Here is a 17,843-nt window from a genome sequence, read left to right as displayed (position 1 = left end):
CTCATTTTAAAAAAGTTACTTGAAATTAACATTAGCATAATTACTTTATTTTGCATGTGTGTACTGGATATGCACAATGATATGTATGTTAGTACACATGGTTGTGGTTACAGATGTGGGTGTGCAGTCGCATGGGTGAGTATAAGAAGAGGCCAAAGGTCTGATGCTAGCTGTCTTATTCGATTGTTCTGTGTCTTATATAATAAGGTAGGGATCCCTCACTTGAACCAAGAATTTGCTGATTCAGCTAGTATAGTCAACCAGACAGCTTGTTCCAAAATCCAGTTCTACCTCCTGGGAGATAGAACCACAACAAGGCTTCCCTATCTACCCAGCATTTATGTGGGTGCTGGGGATCTGAACTCTGGTCCTCAAACTTGCATTGCAAGTGCTTTACTGCTGAGTCATTATCTCAATCTGACATAATAATCATTAAGAATGATTTAATACCAGTTGTTGGATAACTCTCTCCACCAAGGTAGTAAAACTGATGTCTTGACTTTCCCAGTTATCATACATGTATTTGACAAGCTTGGCAATGGTTTCTGTGTCTGTTTCAGATTCAAAGTCATAGCCTTTGCTTTCCTGAAAGTAAAATAAAGAAAAAAGACACATTTAAATAAATACAATGTTCGAATATTTTTTAACTTAATGGTTCTTTTATGTTAACCTTTTAAAAATTTTTATTAGATTTATGTTATTTTATGTGTGGATGTTTTGCCTATATATATGTCTGTGCATATATGTGGTTGATGCCTCTGGAGATCAGAAGAGGGCATCAGATCCCCTGAAACTGAATAGTTGTTAAACACCCTGTGGGTGACAGGAATCAAACCCAGGCCCTCTGCAAGAGCAACAAGTGTTCTCAACTACTGGTCCATCTCTTTAGCCCCCATGCAAATATTTTCTAGAATATTTCTTTCAAAAACCAAATGAATTTCTAATTGTATGTGTGCACATATATATGTGTGTGTGTGTGCACGTAGGAATGCGAGTATAGGCAGAAGTGTGTCACAGTGCATGTTTGGAGGCCAGAGGACAACTCTGAGGAATCAGTTTTCCCTTTCCACCATGTGGATTTCAGGTAATGAACTCAATGTTGTCAGCTTTCAGTGGCAAACATCTTACCCAAAGAGCCATCTCACCCCTCTAAAATCTTACTCATTATTAACTTTTTTTGGATGTCATACAGATTTTCCAAAAAATTTAAATTAATTGAATTAGTTAAAATTAATTTATAATAATAAATTTAATAAATTATTCAGTTAATATAATTCAATTAATGTTAATCAAAATTAAAGTCTGATTATAGAGAAACAGTAACATTATTGAGTACAACTCAATACATTTAACAATTATTCCTCATATAAATTAAATTATAAGTAATTAAAATAGGGGTTGGAGAGATGGCTCAGTGGTTAAGAGCACTGGCTGCTCTTCCAAAGGACCTGAGTTCAATTCCCAGCAACTACATGGCAGCTCACAGCCGTCTGTAGCTCCAGTTCCAGAGGATCCAACATGCTCACACAGACATACACGCAGGTCAAACACTAATGCATAAAATAAAAAATTCAATAAAGCATTTGAATAAATATATAAATAAATAAGGTGGGATATATGATATTAAAAATGCTAGTTCATAATGAGTAACAATTCTTTGGTGATCCTCAACTGTCCAATAAAAAGCCACTGGTTATACAGGGCTATTTTAAAGTTAAATTTAAAATCTAGCTTCTCTGTCACAGGCGCTCAGCAGTCCCATATGAACAGACCCTGCTATGCTAGATACAGACAGTTCCCATCACTGCGGAAACTCAACAGGCGCTGGGTGGCACTATCTCAGTACAGCACACAGCTGGCCCTCAGAATGCCCTGAAGCAATCAGAACAGCTCCAGTGTCAACAGAGAGAAATAAAACAAGCTGCGCACCCTGTGGTTAACCTGGGAATTACGTAAGCAGTCTAAATAATGTTGCATGTCCCTGACTCAAAAGTAGTCTCAAAGATGGTATCTTCTGGGCTCACTTTACTTACCAAAAACTTTTTCAAGTCTTTGTAGTTGGTGATGATTCCATTATGAATAACAATAAATTCTAAAAGAAATAAAGTATTGACAAACTATAAGAAGTCTGATAAATGCTATGAATAGCTATGATTGTGGATAGATTTTCCTTTGGGTTTTGGCAGTGGTGCTTGGGGTTTGAATCCAGGACCTCCTCCTGCATGTTAGGTAAATACTCTACCACTAAACTACCTCCTACCCTGCTGTTCCATATTTTTGAGACAAGGTATCACATACAATGAAGCCGAGGCTTGCTTTAAACTAGTGGAAATTCTCCAGTGTCTGTAATCCAAATGCTAGGATTACAGACATGCACTACCACACCTGGTCTATGAATAGTCTTCTCAAGTCAAAAAGTTAATATACTAGTGGGTGTCCTCCAGTGTTGTATGCTTCTTACTGTGGCTTGCTATCGAGCAACTCAAAAGCACTGCTTATGTGCTGATGTACAGTGTGAGTGTCCATGAACATGAGGAAATACACCAGCTCTGAATTTTGCTACACTTAACTACTATCCCAACACGGGGAATGAAAGGGGCAGAGCAAGTCTCCTGCACCTGTTTCTTCCCTTGCAGAGTGCTACTCTACTTGACCACACTCTCTCTGCTCATTTATGCTTTGCTTAAGTATAAAAGTCTTTTCAGTTAAAACAATCTCAGTGACGCTAACTAAAGTTTAAGAACTAACAACTACATAATTACCAAGTTCTAGAAATTGATTTATGTAAGGTCCAGATGACTCCTGGAATGTCACATTAAAATGTCAAAGTAGCATTCCAAGAGCAAATAAATATAATTCTGAGAGATCAATTTCATCTATTTTTATTAAACGATGACTGAAAAATGTTAAAAACAGCTACCTAAGAGTTAACAGTGTTATGTGCAGCCATGGCAGTACCCATACAGTGTAGGTTTAAACTCACAAATCAAAAGAATAATTGTGTTTGAGTATGGCGACTCATGCACTCAGAAGGGACAGGAGGATTTCTGAGTTCAAGGCCAGCCTGGACGATATAGTAAGTTCCAGGCCAGCCAGGGCCTCATAGTGAAACCCTGTCAAAACAACAACAAAAAAGAGTAATTATTACTAAATACAATGGTTTTGTTTCCCCGTCTGGCCTGAACTCCTAGACTTAGGCACTCCTCCTGTCTCAGCCTTCTGTGTAACTAGGCATGTATTACCACATCTAATGTAAATCTAATTTCATATTATAGCATTCAAAATGTTCTCAGTATACCTAAGGATCTCATATTTGTCTCAAAAAAAGAAAAGTAATCAAGACTATTGAGCCTACTGGGATCATTTCAAAAAGAAACAGGAGCCAACTTGAGTAAGCTCCCAGTGGGGCAAAACAGAATAAGTGCTGCAGCGATACAAAGGGGTAACAGGTCTGTTTAGCAGGGCATGATGGCACACAGCTATAAGGGAGGTAAGGAAAGGAGGATTAATGCTAGTTCAAAGCTGGCCAGATCTACAAAGTGAGACCATTTTAAAAAACAACAAAGACCAAAAAAAAAAAAATTTGAAGACATGGGGAAACCTTAAATAACATAATAGGAGTAGATATAATTAGCAATACTTAGACTACAGGAAACTCACAGATAAACAATACACTAAATTACAAGTGAAAGAGAGAAAACAACTATCATATTGAAGAGTTACCAATACTTATTATTGGAATCCCAAAAAAACCAATACATGGAGGACTGTTGAAATTTGGTGATGGGATCAAGTTTTGTGCATTCACTGAATGTTTTGAAATTTCTAGATGAGAATCTAATTAAAATAATAACATAAGCACCTTGATTCTCTTCCCATTACTGACCCACTAAAATCATTTCAAAGCACACACAACCCATTCATACCATTATTTTTATCAGAGCGTTGGGGGTGACTATTGACAGGACTAGGTTCTCCATGTGTTGCCCAACGGGTATGAGCTATTCCAAGATGTACATCAAATTCTATATCCAAGTCCATATCTTGTTGTTCTGTAGAAGATAAAATTTAAAACTCTAGTATTTGATAATGCTATAGATACATTATATTAAATATATATACACCAGCCCCCCTATCCACAAGGTTGTGTCAAGATACTCAGGGACACCTGAAACTGCAGATGGTACAGAGCTCTACATATATAGCATGTGTTTTCCTGCACAATGTCACCATGTTTTCCACCTTAGGGAACTACTCACTGTGGCCTGTGGCTTCTGGCCAAACCGTTTTCTGCTTGAGATGTGACAGCAGAATTAGCACTAATTTGTTTCCTTCTGAAACAGAAGGTTCATTCTTACCACACCTCTTGGCAGACTCAGCATTTGTCTTCTTTCCTTGTTAAGTAAGAACTTTCACCCTCTCCCATCACAAGAAGCACCTTCTGGCTTCTCTGGCAGATCAGCAAACCAGCATCTTGCGTTTGGGGTGATTATCAAGCAAAGTAAAAACTATGCCAAGTGGAGACATATAAGCAGGCCACCTATGCGAGTCCCATCCTCAGGATGATGCTTCTGAAGCTTCTTCACTTAGAGCTCTGAGCTCCCCCCTATGCCCACTGCACCTAATTTCCTTCCTAGTTGCTATGATTATTTTTGAAGCGCAGGGACAATTTAAACCCAAGCAGTCAACAAAATTACTTTTCTTCCTTCTCTTCAACCTTTAAATCTACCTTAAAATGGGTCCCAAAAAAGGGTAGAATGGGAAAAATCAAACTAAGTACATTACTGTGAACTTCTTCATCCAGTGCCTTAACTTTTCCTTTCTTCTTAATGAGCTGAATTTTGCAGGCATTCGCTTCCCAGTCTTTGTCATTACCTCCATCAAGTCCCACTCCTAAATTAGCAAGAGGTAGATAAGAAAGCAAGACTTAGAAACTGGTTGTTAAGAATATCAATATGAGGCTGGACGGTAGTGATGCATGCCTTTAATCCCAGCACTCGGGAGGCAGAGGCAGGTGGATCTCTGTGAGTTCGAGGCCAGCCTGGTCTACAAGAGCTAGTTCTGGGACAGAAACCAAAAAGCTACGGAAAAACCCCGTCTTGAAAAATCAAAAAAAAAAAAAAAAAAAGAATATCAATATGAGGCAAAAAAATAGTAATAATAAAGGGAGATTATATATTCATCTAATTAATTCATTTACCAAGTAGAATTTTCTGAAAATCTACTATGTGTTGAGATAGTGAGAGATGCTTAAAACAAAAACTGAAAATAAGGCTTATTTAGCATGAATGGGGCCTTGTGTTCTAATCCAGCATCAGAATTCTAAGAGGGTAAGAGAAGGGAGGTCAGGAAAGGGATTATAATAGAGAGCTCAATTCTTGTCTGTTCAGAAAACAGGCAGAGAAAGAACAACGATAATCATCATTATTACTTGTACACACAATTGCTGCCAGGCAGTGGTGGAGCACGCCTTTAATCCCAGCACTTGGGAGAAAGAGACAGGTGGATCTCTGTGAGTTCAAGGCCATAATGGTGTACAAAGTGAGTTCCAGAACAGCCAGGGCTACACAGAGAAAACCTGTCTTGGAAAAACAAGCAAACAAACAAAAAAGCCCAAGCAATTGCTATAGAAACTATAAACTGGGAACAAGTGCCACAGGCACTCACTTCTGAAGGTAAAAACCAGTCATAGTCAGGAAAGCAGCTCTTGAAATTTTAGATTACTAAGGAACTTGAAAAACTTCCTTAGACCCTGAAGGTCATTTCAAGCAAAAATAATATGTCAAGAAAAATTAGCAAATGCTCTGAAAATGGTACAGAGAGGAGGATGGGTTGGTGAGGGAGAAAGAGGACATTACAGCTGCAATACAACAAAAATGGAGAAGGCCTGACTTAAATTTAAGCAGGTGATGGTGATGAATGAGAGAAACACAAAGCCTGGATGAGAAGGCATTAGATAGACAAGGTTCTCTTCTGAGTTCAAAGGATCTGTAGAAAGATTATTAGTAGAAGGGACATAGAACAGAATGAGGTATGAGTGAGGACCACAGTGTTCAGTTCAATTATGAACCTGAAAAGTGATCTGTCCAGGAAGATACTTCTAGAAGGTAGCTGGAAACACGAGCCTGCCTGCAACTTAGGAAGCACACTTGGACTAGAAATCCATAAGCCAAATGTGGTACCACGTGCCTGTATCCCTAGCACTCCACAGACTGAAGCAAGAGGCCAGTGTGGTCTATGAAGAAAGACTGTCTTAAAACTGAAACCAAACATGTGGACTATAAATCACAATGTATAGGGCAATGAAATCATCTCATGAAAATACAAAGACAAGTGGAATAAGGAAAGAGTCTCTGTGGCTGGGAGGAGTGGTCATGCCTACAACCTCAGCACTTGGGAAAAAAGGTCTGCCTGGGCTATAGAGCAGATCTAACCTCAAATAAATAAATAAAATCTTAAAGAGCATTATTATTTAAGCAACAGCCATAAGAAAAGGCATCTCCAAAGCCGACAGAAAACATAATCAGCATCCATATGGGAAGATATGTTGCTAGAAAAGCTACAAACAGAGAATCTGAACAATAAAGGCACAGGACTGGGCATTAACTCAGCACTGCCCTAGCATCTGTGACCTTGGCCTCTATTCCCTGTACTACTAAAATAGGAAGAGAAACCAACACTACGATCCTTAGAAAGACTTTCACGGTTGGCCCTTGATTGGCATCTGGCATCTTAGATTTCAGGAGCATGTATGTCTACCCCTGAGAGGGGTGAGTGTGCTTCCTGTGCCTATACTGTTCATGAAAACAGTGTGTCCCTCTGGGATGGACTGCTGCTAGGGAAATCAAGGATACCCTGTTAAAAGAGGCCTCCTGGAAGCTGGAGCCTGCTTTCCTGCAGAGTTCATCCTACACCCGCTGCTGTTCTGATTTTGTTCTGGATTCTTCCGCTGTAGTGAATCATAGAGCTATGTGTTCAGCTCTTTGCTGAGGCTCATAAGTCACTCTAGGAACCATGGAATGGGAGCTTCTGCTGAACCCCAACTAGGAGCTAGAGTCAAACGGACCCTGCCAGAAAGTAAGTTTTACTTAGCTTGTCATTTACATAAAACAGAAGGATCTTGGTTTGGGATATCACTCAGTAGTAGAGTGGTTACCTAGCATGGACAAGACCCTAAAGTTCAATCTCCAACACAAAAAGAAAAAAAAATTCATGTTTAAATGACATAGCATGGGTTCATGGAGAAAAAAAGAAATGGAAAAACATGGATTTTTTAGGGGCTGGAGAGCTGGCTCAGAGGTTAAAAACTGTTGTTGCAGGAAATCTGAGTTCAGTTCTGAGCACCCACGCCAAGCAGCTCACGACTACATGTAACTCTAGCACCTGTGCTCATGCACACACACAATTTAAAAAATAGTAAGAAACCTTTCTAAAAAGAACAAAGAATTTATAAGGTAAGGTGCTCTACAACTTGTTCCCATAAAAATGTGCTATGATTTATGTTTTTATAGTCAACTTTTATTTTTTTTGTTCCTGCAGCCCAGGCTGGCCTCAGACTTATTATATATCTAAGGATGAATCTGAACATACCTTCCTGCCTCCACCTGCTCGGTGCTGGGATTATAGGTATGAACATCAAACCCAGTTTGTGTGGTGCTAGGGATGAACCCAAGGCTTCAAGTATGCTAACAACTAAGCCACATCCCCAGTCCTACAGCAGCATCTTTTATAAAGGAAATTACCATAAGAACAATATCCACACAAACAATAGTACTCTTGAAATGGCATAAGGAAACCCTTTAGATATGATGGAAGACAGAAATTCTTCAGACTTGAACTTATAACACAACAAAGAAAACAGGTCTCCTAAAAATAATAAAAATGCTATTTAGATTCAAGAATCAATGCAAACCCATAGTATATTTTTAAAGAAAATACCAGCAGAATCATATCCTCTGTATTCCAGTCTCTGAAGGCCTTTGATTAGGGTCTCCAAGATTTCTCGTCTTGTTCGGGGAACATGATAATTTAAATAGGCGAATATTCCTGCAAAATAAATAAATAAATAAATATTTAACTGACAACTCTAATGAATCAAATCTGATATAATTACATTTAGGCTATGCAGAAATATAAAGCTAGATTTCACCTTCAGAAAAGAAACTGTTGGGGAATATTATTTTCAGGTGTGTGACTTGTTTACACTGCATTTGTTTAACTCTGTGGAGCTGTGCTATTGTGCCTGCCTAAAACACCTGATGGTCCTAACAAAGAGCTGAACAGCCAATAGCAAGGCAGGAGCTAGGACAGGCGGGGCTGGCAGGAAGAGAGGATAAAAGGAGAAATGAGGCGCCCCAGGAGCAAGAGAATAGAAGAGGATATCCCAGCACTCAGCCACCCAGCCAGTTACGGAGTAAGAAGGAAAGTAAAATATACAGAAATAACAAAGATGAAAGCCCAGAGGCAAAAGGTAATGGGGACAGTTTAAGAAAAGCTGGTAAGAAACATGCCAGGCTAAGCCTTCGTGTGTAATTTATTTGGGAGTTGAGTGATGAGTCCCCCAAAAGCAAAGAGTAAAAAATTCATATAATAATAAACCTTCATCTTAAATTATTTAGAACCCATGGAACTTTTTCAAACAGGATCTTCTTATAAACATAAAAGATTAGCCGGGCGGTGGTGGCGCACGCCTTTAATCCCAGCACTTGGGAGGCAGAGGCAGGCGGATCTCTGTGAGTTCGAGGCCAGCCTGGTCTACAAGAGCTAGTTCCAGGACAGGCTCCAAAACCACAGTGAAACCCTGTCTCGAAAAACTAAAAATAAAAAAACATAAAAGATTAACAAAAATATGTCAAAATAAATGTTTAACAAAGTTTAAAAAGTTAAGTCATTTATTTCCTTCACTGCCATTTTTCAACTAAAATTTATTTTTTAAAAATTAAATTTGTGGGCTATATACTATTACCTTAAACACACGCATACCTTCTAGAAAGTTTCCCTCTGCCCCCCAAGACTGGGCTTCTTTGTAGCTTTGGAGCCTTCCTGGAACTCGCTCTGGCCTCAAACTCACAGAGACCTAACTGTCTCTGCCTCCCGAGTGCTGGGATTAAAGGCATGCGTCACCACTGCCCAGCTCTAGCAAGCATTTTAAGTCACAAATAGTTCATATAACAATAGCAAAAATGACTGTTTACTTCCACTATTCAATGTAGTTTAGGGATAAACTGTTTAAAAATTTTATTTTGCTGCTCAGGAGGCAGAGGCAGGAGGAACTCTGTGAGTTGGAAGCTAGCCTGCTCTAGAGAGCTAGTTCCAGGACAGGAACCAAAGCTACACAAAGAAACCCTGTCTCAAAAATCAAAAAGAAAAAACAACAAATGGATTTGCTTTGTTTTTTGGTTTTTTTTGAGACAAAGAAAAAAAACAACAAATGGATTTGCTGTCCTGGAACTTGCTCTGTAGAGCAGGCTGGCCTTAAACTCAGATGCACCTGTTCTGCCTCCTTAGTGTTGGAATTAAAGGTGTGCACCACCACTGCCAGGCGATAATTTAGTTTTTTTTCCCAGAGCTGGAGAACACATTTTTTTTAAATATTTATTTATTTATTATGTATACAATATTCTTTCTGTGTGTATGCCTGAAGGCCAGAAGAGGGCACCAGACCTCATTACAGATGGTTGTGAGCCACCATGTGGTTGCTGGGAATTGAACTCGGGACCTTTGGAAAAGCAGGCGATGGATGCTCTTAACCGCTGAGCCATCTCTCCAGCCCCTGAGACCACATTTGAGTCAAATGTTCTATCATGCTGGGCGGTGGTGGCGCACGCCTTTAATCCCAGCACTCGGGAGGCAGAGGCAGGCGGATCTCTGTGAGTTCGAGACCAGCCTGGTCTACAAGAGCTAGTTCCAGGACAGGCTCCAAAACCACAGAGAAACCCTGTCTCGAAAAACCAAAAAAAAAAAAAAAAGTTCTATCATTCAACTACAACCCAACACAATAATTTAATCATAAAAAAAAAAAACTCACCTAAATATATAACTCAAGCCTCAAAATGGCTTAAATGAGGTTCAGGTGCCATGACGGAAGAGGAGAGACTATGGAGCCATAGACAGAGGAGGACCAGAGCACAAGTTCTCCAGGACACGGCAGGCCTCTGCACCCGTGAACTCACACTAACCGCGGTTGCCTGCTCTAACGTGGAGTGGGACAGGGTTCATGAGCCTCACCCTAACTAAAGAGCTATGGATAGTTGAGCTATGGCTTCTGAGGGAGAGCCAGTTGTCTTATGGCTCCTAGTAGGTCTTAGCACCCTTCCGCATCCCTAAAGTCCGTCTTACCCCGCCCTCTTCTAATCCGTACTTCTTCAAGGGCGACTGAATAGAACATCTATTTGCTGCTGTATGTCTGCTTGGTTTCACTCAACACAATGTCCTGCAGTTTTTCACCATATTCCTGCAAATGGCAGGGTTTCACTGTTTTGTGACTGAGTAGTATTCTATTGTCACACTCATGTTCCTTATCCATCCACCAATTAAAAGCATGATTTGTATTTTGTAAAGTGTTGCAATAAACATGGGGTCGAAATTCTCTTTGGCTAAAGTATTTCATCTCAAATGCTCACTAGTGGAATTACTGGATAAACAGTTTTATTTTTAGTTTCTGAGACATGAGTGCAGGTGTGTACATGCAACAGTGCAATATGTGGAGGTCAAAGGGCAACTCTTGGGAATGGGTTCTTCTACTGTGAAAGTTCAGGGAATCTAACTCAGGTTGTCAGGTTTGCAGAGTCAGTACTTCTCCTGTCTGAGCCATGTCACTGGCCTCCCTTTGAGACAGTCTCACTATGCAGCCCAGACTGGCACAAATTTACAATCTTTCTGCCTCCGCCTCCTGAGTGCAAGGACTACAAGTGTGAAGCATCATGCCTGATTCCCTAATATTAATTTATTAAAAAATTAAATGCTAACTACATAAACAGATTTGTTTTTGTTTGCTGGCTCAAATACCTAGATTCAAGTAATCCCCAACTCAGTTTCACTAGAACCTAGGACCTTGGCATGTGCCATTATGCCCAGCCCAAAGTAAACTGTATCTAAGGTATTAACACTGTTTTAAAAATCTACTTAAAAACTATTTTTAAATGTTTTATTTATTTGTATATATATTCTGCACATGCACTTTACGTGGAGGCTAAGGACAACTTGAAAGAGTCAGTCCTTCCTCGTTTGTATAGTAGTGAGAAAAAAAAAAAAGTCAGTCCTCAGCCGGGCAGTGGTGGCACAGGCCTTTAATCCCAGCACTCAGGGAGGCAGAGGCAAGCAAAACTTTGTGAGTTCCAGGACAGCCATGGATACATAGAGAAACCCTGTCTTGAAAAACCAAACAAAGATTCAGTCATCTCCTTTTCTGTGAATTCCAGAGATAAAACTCTGGCCTCCAAATATTCTTAAATTGTATTTATTTTGTGTGTGTGAGTGCACATGTGTGCCATGGTGTATGTACACAGAGGACAGAAAGAAGGAGTCTTCTTGCAGTCCTTTCTCTCCTTACAACACGTGGGGTCTGGAAATTGAACTCAGATTATCAGATTGGCAGTAAGCAGTACCTTTACCCACTAAACCATCTTGTCAGCCCAAAAAACCCACTCTCCTGTGTCTGACAAATCTTAGAATGCCAGAGATAGGACTGTGACAGCACCTGCAGCCACTGATTTGCATTCAATTTTGTTTTCTCTGACCAAAGAACAATCCCTTGAAGGCAACTCCCTTGAGTCATCTCTCCAGAGACAGTGCTATCAATCACTTCATAATATCTTCTAATACTTTCTAGGTAACCTGAAACATACAGTTGAAAATTCGCAAGTCACAAGAAACAACACTAACTTTTGCTCAGTGCTAAAAAGGTGTAAAATAAAGGTTTCCTAATTAAAAGCTTAAAAAAAACTGAGTCAGAGTCGGGTGCAGTAGTGAACACTTTAATCCCAGCACTCTAGAGGCAGGAAGATCTCTGCGAGTCTACACAGCACGTTCCAGGACAGCAAGGGCTGCTAAATAGAGAAACCCTGTCTTGAAAAACCAAGAGTAGTAGTAGTAATAATAATTTGAATCAAAGTTACTAGGCTTAGTTTTAAAAGTTTCTAGAACCTTTTTTATTTTTACTTTATTGTATTAAAAAACCTTTTTTATTCTTGTGAATTTTAGATCTGCAAGAGTAGGCATCAGACAGGTATTACAAACCCTTTCCCTCTTCTATGGCTCATTTCTAATAGCCTTGGTATCTACTAACCTCTCCCTTTCCTAGGAAATGTCTCCTAAGCAATTAGCAAATTCCCCTCACAGTTTCTCTATATCCACTATGATTTCTAAGGCTGTTAAACAGTACTGGTTTTATGAGTCACCCTAGCAACCAGTTTCGGCATCCCTCAATTGCCTTCAAAGCCATTAGACAGTTTAATTACAAAAAAGTTTTTAAAATATTCATTTCAGGATACTTTCAAATTTTAAGCTCTGTTTTTGAGTAGAGACTGTCATTATAAAAAGTCATTTATATATACCATCACATTGAAAAGATGCAACTCCAATTTATTTAATATCCAGCAATAACTATGAAAAGCAGGGGTAGTTTTAATGAACTGAAGATACAACTCAGCAAAACCAAAATAAATATAAACATGACGGACATAGGATTTCAAAGGATCAAGAGGCTGGAGAGATGGCTCAACGGTTAAGAAAGGGCTGGGGTTCTCCCAGAATTAAAGGGCTGGGGAGCTGGGAGTGTAGCAATTTGGTAGAGTGAGTACCAAGTATGAAAGAAGCCCTGAGTTGATCCCCAGGACCCTATATGAGACATGGCAGCACATCTCTAAAATCTCAGCACTTGGGGAGGTAGAGGCAAGAACCAGAAGTTCAAGGTCATTTTGGGTTAGTTAAGTTCCAGCCTGGACTACAACAGAACCTGTCCAAATAAACCAACCAACAAACAGGGGAGGCAGCAACACAGCACTGGTGATATAATTCCTGAGTGGTGGAGTGCTTTGTGAGAAGCCTTGGATTTGTCTCCAGAAACACCAGAAACAAAAACATAAATGGAGCTAGAAGATGAGGAGAAGGCTAGGAGTTTGAGAGAGCACTTGCTGTTCTTGCAGAAGACCAGGGTTTGGTGCCCAGCACCTACATGGCAGCTCAGAACTGGCTGTAACTCTAATTCCCAGGGATTCAATGCCATCTTCTGCCCTCGTCTGGGATACTGCACACACATGGCACACACAAATATATGCAAGAAAAACACTTTTACACATAAATACATAAAAAATTAAATTACTAAGTTAATAAAAAAAGGAACCATGCATGATGGCTCACACCTGAAATGTCAGGTAGGAATAGAATTACTGAGTTTGAGATCAGCAGCCTGGACTACATAGTTTATGATGGTGTGCTAAATTTGATATAAACTGGATCACCTGGGCAGAGACCCTCACTGCCTCCACCAGACTGGCCTATGAATATGCCTGAGAGAAATCTTGACTAATGATCGATGTGGAGGAGCCCAAACCACTGTGGACAGTACTGCCCATGAACGGGTGTTATATAAGAAAGCAAGCTGGACAAGCTTTAGAGAGCAAACCGGTAAGCAGCTCCTATTTCTCCACGGTCCCTGCTTCAGCTCCTGCCTCAAGCTCCTGCCCTTGCTTTCCTCAGTGAGACTCTAACCTGTAAGATATAATAAACCCTGCCCTCTCCAAGCTGACTTTGATCATGACAGTAACAGGAAAGCAAAGTAGCCCAGGTAAGCGCCTCCAAAATAAACAAACAATAAAAAGAGGCAAGAATCAAGAATAAAAGACAAAACAATTAAAAATAGGCACCCTGTTCTCTGGGAAATATATAATAATAAGGTATTACTGGGTTAATATACTGTTTTCCAAATTTGCTTGACTACAAAATCTTTTTTTTAAATATTTATTTTGAGTGCTCTATCTGCATGTACGACTTTATGCCAGAAGAGGGCATCAGATTTTACTAGAGATGGTTGTAAGTCACCACGTGGTTGCTGGGAACTGAACTCAGGACCTCTGGAAGAGCAGTCAGTGCTCTTAACCACTGAGATGTCTCTCCAGCCCCATACAAAATCTTTTGATTGATGGCCCAAACATATAGTAAACACCTTGACAGTTTTATCAGAATACTGAATTGAAAAACACATAACATTTTAGAATTTTAGTTTTTATTCTTTTGCTTTAATGTTTACAATACTGAAAAAAAATGTAATCTTTCAGAAAAATTAGGTAGCAGGAAGTTTGTAAATATTCTCATATTTTCATGAATATCTCTGCCTAAAAATTTTATTTCAACAATTAAAACATTAAAATAATTATTTTCCTAGTTCTAGTTCTGCCATGGCTTTTTCAGTTTTGGTAGTGGATAAATGAATAAAATATACTCAATAGTGAAAGTGTAAAATCTACTCTAGAGCTTCACAGCTTGAGAATAGCTATTGTAATTATACAGAAACTCATGTAGAGACTTTGGGCAGGGTTAATTTTGACATGCGATGTTTATTTGTAGGTTTTTTAAAAATAAATTTTATATAGAATTAAAGTAATTCTAATAAAAATTTTTAAAAAGTAAAGATATGGGAGGTAGACATTGCTATAACCCCAATCCTTGAGGAGCTAGGGTAGAAGAATAGGACTCATGGCTGTTTGAATAGAGCGTGGCACTATGGGGTGAGGCCTTGTTAAAGCAAGTATGGCTTTGTTGGAGGAGGTGTGTCTTTTGAGGTCTCAGAAGCTCAAGCTGGGCCCAGTGGCTCACAGTCTCTTCCTGTTGCCTGTGGATCAAGATGTATTGCTCTCAGCTCCTTCTACAACACCAAGTCTGCCTGCAAGTCACCTTGTTTCCTGCATTAAATAATGAACTATACACCTCTGAACCTGGCGTCTCTTCACAGCAATAAAGCCCTAACTAAGACATAAGTTCTAACCTGGCATACATCAAAGTCTGGGAAAGGAAGGAAACAAAATGAAACGGAAGAAAAAATAACTTCATCTTTAAATCTCAGATTTTTACCTTAAAGGCAATGAGCTGAAAGGCAGGGTCTTAGAAATGCTTCAAATACTGTGTGCTAGCACACTCACTGTTCGTAGTCAGTGAGACTCAGGTTAATGGCTGGCCTGCACTAGTAGCCACTGTAACTAACAATGTCTCCTAAGGCTTCCTTCAGGAACTAGATTTGATTTCTGTTTTCTTTTTGTTTTACACTTTCCTTCCTGGAACAAGATGAGGAAATAACCTGCAACCAGAATGTCAGGTACTTTACTACGTACACAACTCATCACTCAAACACAGTTAATTAGCTGGGAGTGGTGGCAGAGTCCTGTACGCACAGCACTTAGTCTTAAGGAGGTTCAGAAGTTCAAGGCTATTCCCAGCTACGGTGAATGCAAGGTCAAGAGAGGTGAGAAAACAGCTAACTACCAAATGAACACACTAGTAATCACCCAGCTTGGAAGTCCCCCACTTACAACTCCAAACTACCTTACAGATGTTTTGCAAAACCGATCTACTAATTAAACTATAAAAGCTAACTGGTTATGAAGTCAGCCCTACACTGATTTCAATACACTATAGGTGTCTCCGTTTGATGCTTTAGAATCTAGAATCTCTTAAGCCTTAACCTGCTCTTCATTTTCAGAAGGAGAAATGATTAGACCCAGGGAAAATCGCACTAATGGGTACAACCCACCTCCTGCTCAGCTCTTTCAAGAGAAAGACTATGAAGAAGGTTTCTTAACAGCTTCAACCCTACAACACCTCTCCTTAAAACGTCTTCTTTCTTGGGAGCCAGGCATGGTACGGCAGTCCATGCCCAGAATCTCAGCACTCATGAGGCTGAAGGAGAGCTATGATCTGGGCAAGAGAGTATCTCTAAAAGTGTTCTTTCTTCTAGTGGTAACATCAACTGTCAATTTTATTTTTATTTATTTATTTTTTCTTGGTTTTTCGAGACAGGGTTTTTCCGTGGTTTTGGAGCCTGTCCTGGAACTAGCTCTTGTAGACCAGGCTGGTCTCGTACTCACAGAGATCTGCCTCCCTCTGCCTCCCAAGTGCTGGGATTAAAGGCGTGTGCCACCACCGCCCGGCTCAACTGTCAATTTTAAAAGAAAAGGTAAGAACATAACTCTTTTTATGGACTGTTAATGGCTCATTCCCATTTTAGAGTATTATTAGTCATGACACACAATTCTCACAGTAACACATTCAAATAATCTTAAAACATGGAATAAAAGGGCCTAACTTTGTTTTTTTTAATGGTTCTAGTAAAGGCATACGTTAAAGAGCTGCACATGCATGATGTGTGATCTCTGGCCAGGACTCTTGCCCTGTCTCTTTCACAAGATCAGCTCTGAGGCCACTTCATCAAGTTATTGATTTAGTAATGGTTCCTCTTGAGACACTTAAGAATTGCAGGAAGTTAATGTGTTAAATCACTGTCGGAGTTCTAGCTTGAGTTCTACTAGGTCTGCCTAACATACAGTGACTAGAATTAAGTATTTTTTTTAAAGTGCAAGATAAATTCAAGAAATGCTACCAGCCAGGGGTCATTCATATCAAGAAATGCTACCGCCGGGCGGTGGTGGCGCACGCCTTTAATCCCAGCACTTGGGAGGCAGAGGCAGGCGGATCTCTGTGAGTTCGAGACCAACCTGGTCTACAAGAGCTAGTTCCAGGACAGGCTCCAAAACCACAGAGAAACCCTGTCTCAAAAAACCAAAAAAAAAAAAAAAAAAAAAAAAAAAGAAATGCTACCAGCCAGGTGTCATTCATATTTGTAACCACAGCACTTGGGACAGTGAGGCAGGACACTGAATTCCGGACCAACCTAGACTACTGAGCGGGACCCAGTTACAAAAAGAAAAAAAAAAAAAAAAGCCGGGCGGTGGTGGCGCACGCCTTTAATCCCAGCACTCGGGAGGAGGCTGAGGCAGGCGGATCTCTGGGAGTTCGAGGCCAGCCTGGTCTACAGAGCTAGTTCCAGGACAGGAACCAAAGCTACAGAGAAAACCTGTCTCGAAAAACCAAAAAAAAAAAAAAAAAAAAAAAGAAGAGGGGTGGGGGTGAAGGAAGGCTGGGGGTGTGGGGGTGAGGGGGTGTAGCTAGGGGGCAGAGGACTCGCTTAGCAAGCTGACTTTATGAGTTTAACCCCCTGTACCACACAATGTGCCCACCGGTTGCCTCACTCACCGGGTGGACCCTCCTGCGGGCATCCCTCCATACCTTCTCTGTGGGCAGTTTCAGCCCCGCACTTCCTCTAAAGGTAGACATTTATCTTATCTATCCTCGGAGCTCCACGCAAAGGTGCCCCTTGAACGCCCTGATATCCTTCCAGACACCCCCACCGCCCTAACCCCTTTAGTAGCTCTGACTCACGGGGGGCCCCACAATCTCCTTGGCGGCCCCCTGTCTCCAGCATACTAACCGGCCGCCCGCTCAACCCAGGAATCCCCATCTTGGAGTCCCTGCCCCACGCACGCCCTTCTCCCCAGACACCCTTCCCCTCAGGCCATCTCTCTCCTCGGGACCCCCACCCCAAGGCCGCTCGTTGACTCGCACAGTCCACCTCTGCCTTCACTGCGCGGGCCCTGCGGCCGCCACACGCCCCCATCGCGGCCCTTACCGCACATGATGCTGGTCGCGGGGCGAGAGCCGAGCGGTCGGGCGCGCGAGAGCTTCGGAAAAGAGGACGAGCGTGGGCCGGGGTGGCAGCGACGAGACAGACTCGAGGATGCGACAGCACGGACCCGACTGCCGGACTCGCGGCTCGGCCCTTAACCGCCGCCCCG

General features: G+C 40.9%; 1 protein-coding gene across 1 annotated transcript in view; it reads right to left on the bottom strand.

Moving 5' to 3' along the window:
- Gfpt1 (glutamine--fructose-6-phosphate transaminase 1) overlaps positions 1 to 17,843 on the bottom strand; it is a 57,543-nt gene extending 39,700 nt beyond the window's left edge. Inside the window, exons 1-6 of the mRNA XM_041632266.1 lie at positions 17,678 to 17,843; positions 7,939 to 8,046; positions 4,786 to 4,893; positions 3,927 to 4,052; positions 2,034 to 2,092; positions 451 to 585 (exon numbers count right to left, since the gene is read on the bottom strand). Coding sequence (XP_041488200.1) covers positions 451 to 585; positions 2,034 to 2,092; positions 3,927 to 4,052; positions 4,786 to 4,893; positions 7,939 to 8,046; positions 17,678 to 17,684 — 543 coding nt within the window. The 5' untranslated portion in view covers positions 17,685 to 17,843. The remainder of the gene's footprint in view (positions 1 to 450; positions 586 to 2,033; positions 2,093 to 3,926; positions 4,053 to 4,785; positions 4,894 to 7,938; positions 8,047 to 17,677) is intronic.

This window comes from Microtus oregoni, unplaced genomic scaffold (assembly GCF_018167655.1).
Source record: "Microtus oregoni isolate MIOR12 unplaced genomic scaffold, Mior012 000002F_ref0000024, whole genome shotgun sequence".
Lineage (NCBI taxonomy): Eukaryota > Metazoa > Chordata > Mammalia > Rodentia > Cricetidae > Microtus > Microtus oregoni.
The sequence above is the reverse complement of the archived record's forward strand: the minus strand, read 5'-3'. Positions and strand labels throughout refer to the sequence as shown.